The sequence below is a fragment of the Pleurodeles waltl genome, chromosome 2_2 (assembly GCF_031143425.1).
Source record: "Pleurodeles waltl isolate 20211129_DDA chromosome 2_2, aPleWal1.hap1.20221129, whole genome shotgun sequence".
Lineage (NCBI taxonomy): Eukaryota > Metazoa > Chordata > Amphibia > Caudata > Salamandridae > Pleurodeles > Pleurodeles waltl.
In genome coordinates, this window is record NC_090439.1 from 514,083,910 (window position 1) to 514,097,525 (window position 13,616).

Here is a 13,616-nt window from a genome sequence, read left to right on the forward strand (position 1 = left end):
CTTGCACCTCTCGAGGAAAATCCGGCATCTTGTAATGTTGAAGTGCAATGGTTTATGGGACAAGATGCCACACTTTGGAGGAAGTTGGCATGCTTTTGGGTGGCACCCTGCAGCTCACTGGACAAGGACGGCCACTGACCATCCCCAAGATGACTGAATAAAAGTGGTTGATCTGCACTGGAACTCAGATCTGCTGCCTGAAGTCACAAGGAGGACTGTCTTGCAGGAACCCTGGTCTGCAACCCAGAGGACTGAATACTAAAGTATTGCTCCTGCTGCACAATGGAACAACAGCCCCAAGGACTTTGCCTTGCTTTTAAAAGAATTCATGAGTGGACTCCCTGAAAGTAAAAGGTTAAAAAAAAAGATTCCCTGCACCAGCTTCCACAAAAGTCCCAAGCCTGGACTGCATCCAGTGAACCTGCAATGATTTGGACAAGTGCACTGTGGGAATTGTAGTCCCAACGTCTCAAGGAGCAATTAAGAGATTCTGGAACCTTGGATTAGGGCTGTGGACCATCAAGAAACACTTCTGGAAGTAAGTGTAAAAGTGTTATATTGTGGACGGCTGGAACTCTAGACTGCCCTGGTTCAGTGAAACCTTCCCTTTGAGCGCTATTTGCTTCAAAGCGCTAGTTTTACTTTTAATCCTTAAAAATTCTCATCTCTTGTTCCATATATTGGATTTTTGTTGTTTTGTCGTCATTTTAAAGATAATTTTAAAAATTGGTGTGGGATTTTTATTGTATGTTGTGTCTTATTTATTTACTGTATTGGTGTATTAAAATGCTTTACATACTTGTCTCCTAAATTAATCCTGCCTGCTCGTTGCCAAGCTACCAGGGGTTGAACCAGAGGCTAATGTTTTGAAAACTTGACTAACACCTTCTGGGGGCATTATTGCTAGTGTGAGGTACCTACTTACCTCTACTAATAACCAGCCTCCAACAATAGGGATAACAAAGACAGGCAATATATGGAATGCATACGGACTCTGCTCTTTTGAAGAGCTGAAATAGGAGTATGAGCTGCCAGACAATCTGTTTTTACATTTTAAACAAATCAAACATGACCTTGCAGGCTACAGGGAGGTACAGCAGGGTGTGGTGGACAAATAAGATCTACCCGTCCCTCGATATACTGCAGGGCAAATGGGAATGGAAAGGAATATGGAGATACTAGGGGATGAAGATTAGGGGAGGCTTGTTGTCACCCTAGGGAGGTGGCCATACAAGCAGGGTTTAAATTAGTGCAATTAAAAATACACCACTAATCCAGAACAAGGTTATTACAAATGGGGAAGACAGCCTACAACAAATGTTTGTGAGGTTGCAGTTGACAAGGGACCATGCTACACACCCTATGGAACTACCCCAGCTACCGAGTCAAGATGGGTAGGAGCATTTCGGACCCAGTTGAATTGAACAGGGGGAACACGACAGGGCTGCCCTCTTTCTCCGTTACTGTTCTCCCTAGCGATGGAGCCGTTGGCTGTGAAGATTCGCAACCGGGGTGTGAACTGGAACATCGTGCTGGGTGATGGCCTGCATACCATATCACCTCCTGTTGTATTTTAGGGACATCAATAACATCCCTTCAGCAATCGGGATCACCCTGCAGCATTTTGCAGCTCTCTCTGGTCTGCGGGTCAACTGGGTGAAATCCTGCCTTTTCCCCTTCGAGCCAGAGATTCTGAATCCAGGGCTGTGTCTTTCTGGTGTTGGTGTCCCTTGGCAGCCACGGACGTTCCGGTATCTAGGCATACAAATATATCACCGAAGGGAGGATCTACAAGACGGTAATCTTAGAAGGGCAGTGACATCTATCTGCTCCCAAATGGCCTTTTGGCAATCGCTACCACTCTCAGTTGCAGGACGAATCGCCCTCTTGAAGATGATAGTGTTACTGCGTTTATTATACAACTTCTCTAACCTACCATACTATGTCCAAGCCAGTTTTTCTAGGGAAATAGAGCCCAGAATTCGAGAATTTCTTTGGAATAAGGGTCGTTGCAGAGTGGCAGTGAAAAAACTACTTGCATTTGGAGTACAGCGGCCTTTCGGCACCAAATCAGGAACATTACTATCTGGCCTCGCAGCTTCAGTGGGTGTCCTGGTGGCTGGCGGAACTTCAGCTTTCCGATACGGTGACCACCTCCAATCCCTTGACACTTGCGCAACTAACGCACCTTTTTCATCCACTCACAAACTCAACGCCACCTGAGGTGCTCCTGCTTAATGTGGCCTACCGCGGTTACCGCAGATGCTTACATTTTATGAAGGGGACCATCCCTTTTGCGCCGGTATTGACGCTGCTAGGTACACCTTGTGGTCCGGGAGTCCCAACTGCCACCAAACTCAGACCTTGGCATGCTGCAAACTTATACACACTGGACGATCTCTATAGCGATAACAAACTGACTCCATTTCATGCACTGGTGGCTGAGACGGGCTTCCCGGCGGGGCAGTTCCTGATCTATAATTCGTTGCTGAGAGCATTGTCGAGCAGGTGGGGAGACCTGACAACCGCACCTCCAACTCATTTACAAGTACAATATATGCAGGATATAGGACAGGGAAGACACCTGATTAGATGGTTCACAGACGCGCTTCAAACTCATACACAACACGATCACAGCATGCTGCGTGCGAGGCGGATTCTGGCGTTCCCCTCACAGACACGCAGTGGAAATCAGCCCTGTCCAGCCACACAACTATCCCCACAACTCCAGATTCTGTCTCATCCAATTTTATATTATCCATAGAGCATACCTTACTCCAGCCCGCATTAATAGATATTTGAACCACACTGATGCGGCCTTCCTCCGTTGTAAGCAAATAAATGTGGATGTTCTCCACATGTTGTGGTCCTGTCCCTCCTTACAAATCTACTGTAGCACTATCACGGCATGTCTGTCAGCATACACGTCGCGTTCGCTGCCACACAAATGGGAAACCTGTATGATAGGCCTATTTCCTAGAAGCAAGAACTGCTAGGGTCCCACAAGATCCCTGGACCTTGAGCTTTCAACAGCCAAACGATTGATAACCCGGAGATGGAAAGCTGCTGAGTCACCATCTGCATTAGCCTGGAAACACTCCTTTCTGACATGGGTGGAAGCTGAAGGGGTGGCACTGAGGCGTGAGGATACACTAGGCCTACGTAAATATCCCCTATATGTTAGCTGGGAAATGATGTTGGCATCTTTGCGTGATTCGGAGGCAGATAATGACTCCAATATAACAACTCCACCACTTACAGCAACACCGCAGGAATAGAATTTTTAGTATGTTGAGAGTGTCATTGGTAATTTATTTATTTACCACATTTCTATACAAGGATCCGGGACACTTTATAGGTGGCAATCTATACTAAGACACATGCTAATTTTTGCACATAATCATTTATGTAACTATACAGGGGAGCTCCTTGCTTACGGAGGTATTGAGGCGATTGTTTTGGGCTCCATGTTCAATTGTATTACCTTATTATTGTATTTCATTGTTGTGCTTCTCATTGCCTTAGAATCCACATTTATAAACAAATCCATAGCCAAGCTAACTACCACTTAGCAGAGAAACAGAGTTACTAGATAATCAAATATATGCTCTTGAACCCAAGTAGTCAATCAATCAACGTATCAGTTACCACTACTGAGGGCTCCACAGGAACAACTAGTTACAATATGGAGTTTGCACACTTTACTAGCTAACTTTATTGTTCTTCAATCCAGACACTCTTTATTATACTATTAGAAGAGACTCTCATGAAACACATGAGACGTGTGACCAATGTGTTGACATGATATTAGGACCAACATGAATGTAATGTACTGTTCTGTTAATATAAACTTAGCAATAAAAAGAATCATGCAAAAAATTGAACTTCCCTGGCTACAGCCATACTGGACACATGGAAGAGAATCTGGTAATAGACCTCGAATAAGCTGCACTAGGAATATTTGGGGGGCGGGGGGAGGGATACATGCTGCCTATATGTACGCTCATATAGCTTGGCTATGGGGAAATAGCAAATCTCCCACCTTGGCACTCTGGAACGTTAGAACGGATTAGTGTATGCAGGCTGAATGTTCTGTGTGTAGTGCCCAGGGATGCCTGTGGAAATTTGACAAGGAAAGGGGCTCATGGATGGAATTAAGTGACTTGAGATGATAAAAGAAGAGGTGTCGCAATCAGCCAGGGAAAGTTATTCTGATTATGCAGGTCTGAGGTGTGTGAAGCTATGAGGTTGAAACTTTTCTAAGTTTTATATTATTGTTTTTTTTTCTTCTAAAAACATAAAACAAAATAAAATGAAGATCTTTCAAATAATCTACTTCGAGCATTTGGTATGGCCTCTGGACAAATCAAGAAGATTACGTTCAAAATGTGTGTTTCATAGAGCGCAGCTATTACAGTCATCATGTAGACTGACAGGAGCATGCTGTTGACAGGTTGGTGAATGAGAAAACACGTATTTAAACAGACTGCACTAGTTTCACTTACTTGCTGCTCCTTAGAAGCCTGGAGTAAACAGAAGTCTCTCAGGCACCCACAGTTGTTTTAAGTGGTCTGAGAAGAAACTGGGTTAAGTAGAAACTATTTTTGGTCTCAGTCATGACAGCCTTGTGAATACAGTTGGTTTACTTATGCATGGCAGACAATGGATATCTGGTGCTTGTATGCCCTCTGAGTTGTTGGGCTCTCTAACACATTTTTATGATGATCTTGTTCCCAACTGTGTGAATACAGAACATGGAAATAGTGCTGCCAGTCAGGAATGCATACTTATTGCCAACACCCTACCAACACCCAACAACCACAATAATCTGATTCCCAACTTATTCATGCCATATTCTCTTTCCTGTACTGTATTTCTGAATTTATGAACAAAAAAGTCACAGACATTTGGTTAATTAAAAAAATAAATAAAAAAAAGACAAATGAAACGCTCCTCTCTTTCCAACTTGTGAACCTCTTCCACCCCATACACCTGCAACCTTGCACATAGTCCTTTGATTGAGGTTTAGACTCCTCAAATTACATCTCTTGAATCATGTCAGATTTAGTCTTCCATAAATTTAACCTCTCGTTTTTTTAAAGTGATGTAATCATCTGACCTTACCATTACTGAAAGTCTAACTCAACCGCCATCCAACAATCATAACAGAGTACTCAATAGTAACAACACACCAAAATACATTAGGCTCAGTAATGTGTTAAAATATCTCATAAATAAGCAGTCAGTGGTTAGGATGTAGGAGGACTTGTGAAAGAGCTAAAACTGCAACTGAATATCTAAAATTCTATCTGCTTAGCAACTGATTATATGTCAACTGTCTTTGTAGGACCAGTTATTTGTCTTCACAATGAAAAGTAAATCAATAGTGAAACCTGTTCCGACAACTCCTTTGTTACCTTACCATAATTGCTTGTTGCTCTACAAGCAAGGCGTGGGTGAGCCACATTATTCCCAAGTCACTAGAACGTAAGCTTTTTTTTTTTTTCTTAATCTTTTGACATACAGTAGTTTGTGGCTCTAGAACTGCAACTCTGTTTTTAAAGGGGGGGTTGTCCTATGGGCATTACTTTTCTATAACAGCAGTCATTCTCCTTTGCTGTAGGCCTCTCAACATACATTGGGCACCTTTATTCCCGAATGATCAACTTCCAGGGGCTTATTTCACAATTCGGAATATCCTGGACAGGGTTCAAAGAGTAGTCTTCCAGAGCCTTTTTGTTTTAAGTTCACATGGGGTGTTTTTTGTTGAAAATAGTCCTCTTTTCTTTGAGGATTGGCATGGTATTTGCGGTGACTGGGTCTCAAAATTTCTTGTACGGCAGAGGGTCACACAGTCTTGAGGGATGGCGACAACTCACACAATCAATATTTCTATAGTTCACAATCAATAATGATTCCAGAGAACAACAAAAAAAATCACAGAAAAATAATAAGCAATTTAAGGTAGGATTTCCTCCAACAGCACCATGGCAGAAAATAATCTAAGGTGGACACCAAGAGTGAATGTTAGTGTCTGCTGTCAGACAAACGATTGGATAGCCATTCACTGATATATGGCTACATATAGGTTTCCTAGTATTACAATTCTGAGATCAGGGACTACTTAAAATAAAGAATAATAATTTAGAGCATGTTTAAGGATGGAGACAATTTTGGTATTCTTAACCAGAATTACTACTAGAGTTGTTAGTCTAAAAAGGGGGATGAGATGCTACTGAAAGAAAGGCAAGCATAACATTTCTAAATAAGGGTGCAGCAGCCTACATGATCAATGAGAATTTTATGAGACAGGAAAAGTCAAGATGGGAATCACCTTAAAGTAAGAAGCATATTTCATGTTCCAACAGTTTCACTAGTGATGAACACACACTCACCTTCCCTAGACAGCCTCCAAGTAAATGTTTCATTTCTGTATTTTGAGCCAAGTCAAGAGGTGTCTGTTCTGTTAAACAGGTAATGAGAAAAACACATGATCAACTCCTCTATAGAGTGCAATTTATATATAAAATGATATAATTTACATGAAACTGAATAAAAAGCTGTTTAGAAATGTATTTTTACATGAAACTGAATATAGGGCTGTAAATGGCTCACAGAATCATTAAAACATATTGGGTGTTAAGCAGCTAAAAATTAATTTTATCACCCATAGGTCAGCACTGTGGACCTAGTCCAGTCACGGAAATGCTTGCTCTAATTTGTCCATTAGGCAGCTCCTTTCTATTTAAATGATATCAGTTTTTATAGCAATTACAAACTGGTATATGAACTTCTCAAAAAAGATTTCACCTACAGTAGGGTGCAGCTTTAGTCATTAAATAGCTCCCATAAGCAAAGGGTATCAACCAACACTATAAACCACATTATTAATTTGAAATAAACATTGTAGGATGGTTGTAAGACAACGATCTAAAACACAAATAAATGCAGTGATGATCCATTTTGCAGCTAACATTCTAACACTAGTATGTTTAGGTTTCACAAATGCCTGTCAAGGGACACCTATTTGGTCAATCTACGTCCTGGTACTTTTTTATTCTGTTCATTTGCGTTTCCCTGGTGTAACCTGTGATTTAAATGACACCAATCACTCACAGATTTATTACTGGAGTGCAAAGGTCAAATATATGTCACCTTAACACAGTAAATCTAACTCTAGAAACACACGAGTACTGTCCTGCAGATTCCATGTTAAATTGGCCCACACTGCAAAATTCTGTATAATGATTATATCTCACTAGATTTACCTCTTTGTTTCTAGTTAAGTATTTTTATTTCTAACATTTGCACAAAAAAGCCGCTTGACATAAACCATATATACAAATACATTGAACATCATTCTGTTCATTATGACATCTGTTCAGAGTGAGAAAGAGAGAATATAGCCCTTCCTCACACTCAAAGGTGATGTGTGATAGAGACACAGTTGTGAGTCTTTTTATCTATAGAAGCCAAATATATTTGTAGTTGCTGCCTGTAAAGTTCAGATAACAAAGGTTAAGTTTACAATAAGTGTGGTCAGGTTTGCCAAGCTTTCATGATGATTCATAATTGCAGATTCATAGTCAGCATTGTCACGGAGTACCATCGCTACTATGTGTTGATCTTTGTCATACTGGCATACAAACAGTGAACATGGCCAGCCTTTCTGTTCATGAAATAAACCCAGCAGACCGCACCAACCCAAACTGTATGGCCCTTCTAGAAAATCCCAGAAACATTGTCCTCACCCAACATGTTACCAAACCCACCCACACTGCAGGATAAGCTTAACACCAACAAGACAGAAGTAGTGATCATCTCACCATTGGACTCAAACTGGTGGCTGTCCGAACTCGGACCCACAACCCATGCCAGGAACCTCGGAATAATCATCAACAGCACACTGGACATGCTGCACAAGTACACACCATCACTGCATCCTGCTTCACACCCTGGAAATGCTGAGGAAGAACTTCAAATGGCTCCCAAGCAACACTAGGAAAACTGTCACTTACACCCTAGTCACAAGCAAGTTGGACTATGGGAACAAGCTCTATGCCGGGACGATCAAGCAACTCACTAAAAGAACTCGGCAGCCAGACTCATCATCAACTTACCACACAGAACTCACACCACACCACACCTCAGGAAATGACACTGACTTCTGAGAACCAAATGCACTCAATTCAAACTCTTCACATGCACATTCAAGGCATTGCAAAACTCTGGCCACACCTACCTGAACAGTTGCATTTCCTCCCACCAACCACCCAGACACCTCCGTTCTGCAGGACTCTTACTTGCACACATCCCATGCATCCAGACAGAGAACAAGATCAGGAGGACAGAAGTTCTCTTACATCCCTCCTAAAGTGAGGAATGACCTCCCACGCCACATCAGAGTCCCCACTCCTTCTTGAATTCTGCAAGAAGTGAGGACCTGGCTTTTCAATTAACCAACCTACCATAGGCTTGGCTAGTCACACACTTGTACTCAGCACTAGGAGACCTTTGCAGGTGACAGTGCACTTTACCAAAGCACATAACATATCATAACATAATTTGGGAAGGGGGTCTGGAGCATAGCGCTCCAGAGCTGCTGAGTCGACACTGGTAAGCCCTATCTTCAGATTTCCCTCCTGACATTGGTGTAACTAACATCCTGTTTATAAGATATTCAGCTTAGCTTTAACAATGGGAACTATACATGGAATAATTTCAGCTTGTCCCTCCTGCTGAGCTGGTGGCATTTAACTGCTATTGTATCCTAGGACCCGAGTGACCAGTCCTCCTATCTGTGTCATTACCTCAGCCCTTAGATAATCTGGGGTGGAGGATCTTGCCACAATATACAGTGAATTAGGGAAATCACACAGGTGTTCATATTAGAAGAGAGATTCTCAAACTATGAGTAAGTTAGCTTTATTTTCATGTTAAATAAAACCTCTAACTGTTGAAATATCCCGGTTTATTAATGTATCAATAGAAGTGACAAAATGCTCACATACAGAGTGGTGATGTTCCAGACAATTTTTGGCTGCAGTCGATGTCATAGTAATTAGCTCACCCAGGTCGACATCCAAAAATGAAAAACAAAAGATGAAAATAGGAACACTAAAATAATTTATGGGCAGAATAATGTACAGTACGTGAACCTAGAAGAGATTTCAAACTGTAAGAAACTTCAGAAGCTGTGTTTAACTAGCATTAGGACTGGAGCTATTGCATGCTCAGAGAGAAGGTTGCTCCACTTTTATCACCAGCATTTAAACATCATTTTGCACATTATTTAGGTTCTATATCGAAGACTCACCTCCTAAGCAGATGTTCTTCATAGAAAAAACAGTCTCTGAATAAAGGCAGATTTATTGTGTTTCGAGGTCACTTACCTTATTAGGATCTACTAGCCATCCACTCTCCCAGACTCCAAAGACAGAGAGCCATATTTTTACAGAAACAAAGCTATGACTTTGATACTAAAACAGATTTCATAAAGATCGAAAAATGTATTAAAATCATAGCTCTTTCTTTTGCATTACAGCGTGGGCACATTAAACGTGGGTGTAGAAGAGCCAAACCTACGCTTAAGTACATTTCAATATCTCCCACACGACAGCCAGGCAGATGTAGACCACTGGTGCTTGTTACTTTGGGATCCAGCATTCAAATGTGTTCACATTAAAGCTGCAATTGCAATGATTTACTGAAATGCAAACTGACCAAACTGCAAACCATACATAGACCATAGCACATCACAACCACCTCGAGAGTTCTAGGCACAACATGCATGAATTTAATAGATAAACGTACTGTCAAGCACTGAAAATTGCACCTTACATGCATATTACTTCTGTGGCTGTGTAGTGCTCATGATCTGTCACACTGTGGATTATTACTCCATTCCTCATAGTTTAACTTTAACTAATTACTTATTATTATTGAACTTATTACTTACGATTTTTGTTCTTTATCTTAGTATCAGATCCGTTCCTCAGTAGTTTTATGGCAGATTGCTTCAGACCACGGTAAGCAGCACAATGTAAAGGAGTATTTCCCATCTGGTCTACGCAGTTGACATCTGGAGGCTTTGGCCCATTTAGCTATACGAATATACAAAAGATTAATTTTTATTCTATAAATATGCTTTGGATAGTTTTACTTGTAGTCGCTGTATAAAAGCTTCTAATGAACAGCATTAAGTCAAGAAAAAATAAGCAACCTTTGTGAACTACAATTACATGGCTACATTACCACCAGTCCTTAAGGTTTCATGTTTCAGAGATGTGAGTTAACTTGCTCAAAATGTCAGTGAAAAAGCAAAATACATTTAACAAAGGGAAGTTTCCTCCTTTTCCCTAAGGAGGAGGATTGGGGCAGTTCTGATGGTTATAGGGATGCTGTTTGAGATCCAGGGTATGTAGATCGAGAAGGACCGTTTCATATTTTTTGGGTTATTCCTTCACCTGCCTATCGATGTCCTAGCTGCAAGTGTGTTCGAATCTGACAGTGATGGACACTTACAGACAGAGCGTTTGCTGTTCATTGCGGCCTTGTATAAAAAAGCAACAAGTCTTCAGGACGATGCAAGAGAGCCAGTGGAGTCCATGAGACTGTAATCTGATCAAGACTCTTCAGTCCTGCAATGTGGCATTACCTAGCATACAATGCATTTCAGCTGGGCTGATGTGGTGTCTTTGAGGCAGTAGAGCAAGCCATTACCCCCTGTCCAGATGTAAAAATAATACCTATATCTCTTCTAAACAACAAAAAAAAAGAAAAAAAGAAAAAAACTCCACTTGATGTCATGCACTCTCTACTGACTAGCCTACATCTGGCCTTTCTATTCTTGACAAACTCTTCATAAGATTTTGGCCATCCGGCCAAAAGTGTTCATCTTTGCTCAGTCTTAATAATCCATCTACATGGAATCAAAAAGTGGGCTTCTGTGTAAGCATTTCCATTTATCAGTATGCAGACAACACCCACTCCAACCTCGGGTATCCTCAACGGCTGACCCCACTCACCTAGAGTACAATACGGATAGAATGGATAGATACAAGCTCCATAAAACGCAACCCCTCAAAAGGCGAGTATGATTAGTGGACTCCCACCTTGCTGTCAGCAATACAATAGTAAACAAAAAATAAATACCGATTGTTGGACCTAGCTTTTTGACCGGGTCATCCCCAAACTTTTTGCCTACTTCCTCCTATTTTTTCTGACCTGTTGCTGTTGGCTTTTGAACTCTGGGCACTTTACCACTGCTAACCAGTGCTAAAGTGCATATGCTCTCTGTGTAAATTGTACTCTTGATTGGTTTATCCATGATTGGCTATTTGATTTACTTGTAAGACCCTAGTAGAGTGCACTATATGTGCCTAGGCCCTGTAGATTAAATGCTACTAGTGGGCCTCCAGCACTGGTTGTGCCACCCACTTTAGTAGCCCCTTAACCCTGTCTCAGGCCTGCCATTGCAAGGCCTGTGTGCGCAGTTTCACTGCCACTTCGACTTGGCATTTAAAAGTACTTGCCAAGCCTAAAACTCCCCTTTTTCTACATATAAGTCACCCCTAATGTGTGCCCTAGGTAACCCCTAGAGCAGGATGCTATGTGGGTAAAAGCCAGGACATGTACCTGTGTAGTTTATATGTCCTGGTAGTGTAAAACTCCTAAATTAGTTTTTACACTACTGTGAGGCCTGCTCCCTTCATAGGCCAACATTGGGGCTGCCCTCATACATTGTTGAAGGGGCAGCTGCTGATCTGAAAGGAGCAGGAAGGTCATATTTAGTATGGCCAGAATGGTAATACAAAATCCTGCTGGCTGGTGAAGTCGGATTTAATATTACTATTCTAGAAATGCCACTTTTAGAAAGTGAGCATTTCTTTGCACTTAAATCTTTCTGTGCCTTTCAATCCACGTCTGGCTAGGTTTAGTTGACAGCTCCTTGTGCATTCACTCAGACACACCCCAAACACAGGGTACTCAGCCTCACTTGCATACATCTGTATTTTGAATGGGTCTTCCTGGGCTGGGAGGGTGGAGGGCCTGCCCTCACACAAAGGACTGCCACACCCCCTTACTGGGACCCTGGCAGACAGGATTGAACTGAAAGGGGACCTGGTGTATTTCTTAGCCACTCTTTGAAGTCACCCCCACTTCAAAGGCACAATTTAGTATAAAACAGGGCCTCTGCCCTACCTCATCAGACACTTGCTGGAGAAGAAACCTGAATCAGAAAATACATCCTGCCAAGAAGAACTGCCTGGCTGCTCAAAGGACTCACCTGTCTCCTTTCTACAAAGGACTGCTGCCTTGCTGTTGGCCTGCTGCCTTGCTGAACTCTTGTCTGGCTGTAAAAGTGCTCTCCAAGGGCTTGGATAGAGCTTGCCTCCTGTTCCCTGAAGTCTCAGGACCAAAAAGACTTCTCTTTTTCATTTGAACTCTTCGTGCGCCGAAACTTTCGACACACAGCTTGCTCCGCGGTGAGAAAATCGCTGCACGCCGACACTGCTCGACACAACGCCTATGGGGCGACCGGAACTTCGAGTCACGGCCTCGCATGGACAACGCCGCCCGACTTCCAGAGGGGAAACCGACGCAATGCCTGCCGTGAGAAAGAAAATTCCACGCACAGCCTCCCGGAACGATGAGCAGCCGGAAAACAAGCCGAAGAATCCATGCACAGACCCTGGGACATCTGGTAATCCCGCGATCCATAGAAGGAGACGGTCCGCATGCCGGAAAACGACGCACGTCTTCCCCGCGTGAAAAATAACGACGCAAGTCTGTGTGTGAAGGGGCGCAACCGACGCACACACCATTTTTCCACGCATCTCCTCTTCTGTGGCCCTCTGCGGAGATTTTCCACTCCAAACCAGGTACTTTGTGCTTGAAAGAGACTTTGTTTACTTTTTAAAGACTTAAGACACTTCATATCACTTTTCAGTGATACCTTTACAAATTCATATTGCATCTTTGATCGTTTTGACCTGCAAATACCCAGATAAATATTATATATTGTTCTAAACACTGCGTGGTGTATTTTTGTGGTGCTATATTGTGTTATTGTATGATTTATTGCACAAACGCTTTACACATTGCCTTCTAAGTTAAGCCTGACTGCTCGTGCCAAGCTACCAGAGGGTGGGCACAGGATAATTTGGATTGTGTGTGACTTACCCTGACTAGAGTGAGGGTTCTTGCTTGGACAGAGGGTAACCTGACTGCCAACCAAAAACCCCATTTCTAACACCGATCAATAATACCAAAACTATGGAGGGAGGAGGTTGGAAGTGGTGGCGTGGCCGACAAGATGGGGGAGCTGAGCTCCAGTCGGTCTCAAAGAAATCCTGCCTTTATCCTGGTAGAACATCTTTGGGCAGTTGGGGGGGGGGAGAGAAGGGGGGGAAGGTTGCTCAAGCGAGTAGAAATAATAACCTTGGCACAAAGCGACCTGGCAAAGATGGCTTGACCACTGGGTCCTGGTTTTACTGGGCGACCGGGAGGCAGTGGGGCATGGGGAGGAGGCAGCAACTTGGAGCTTGAGAAGCCCCTGTGACTCACCGCCCCACCTGGAACAGACGGTGGAATGTTGCACATACCAGAGCCCA

The 13,616-nt window shown here is 42.7% G+C and overlaps 1 protein-coding gene across 1 annotated transcript in view; it reads right to left on the minus strand.

The window, feature by feature from the left end:
- Positions 1-13,616, minus strand: part of OSBPL1A (oxysterol binding protein like 1A) — a 1,294,449-nt gene that overhangs the window by 1,126,320 nt on the left and 154,513 nt on the right. Inside the window, exons 7-8 of the mRNA XM_069220031.1 lie at positions 9,959-10,103; positions 6,396-6,463 (exon numbers count right to left, since the gene is read on the minus strand). Coding sequence (XP_069076132.1) covers positions 6,396-6,463; positions 9,959-10,103 — 213 coding nt within the window. The remainder of the gene's footprint in view (positions 1-6,395; positions 6,464-9,958; positions 10,104-13,616) is intronic.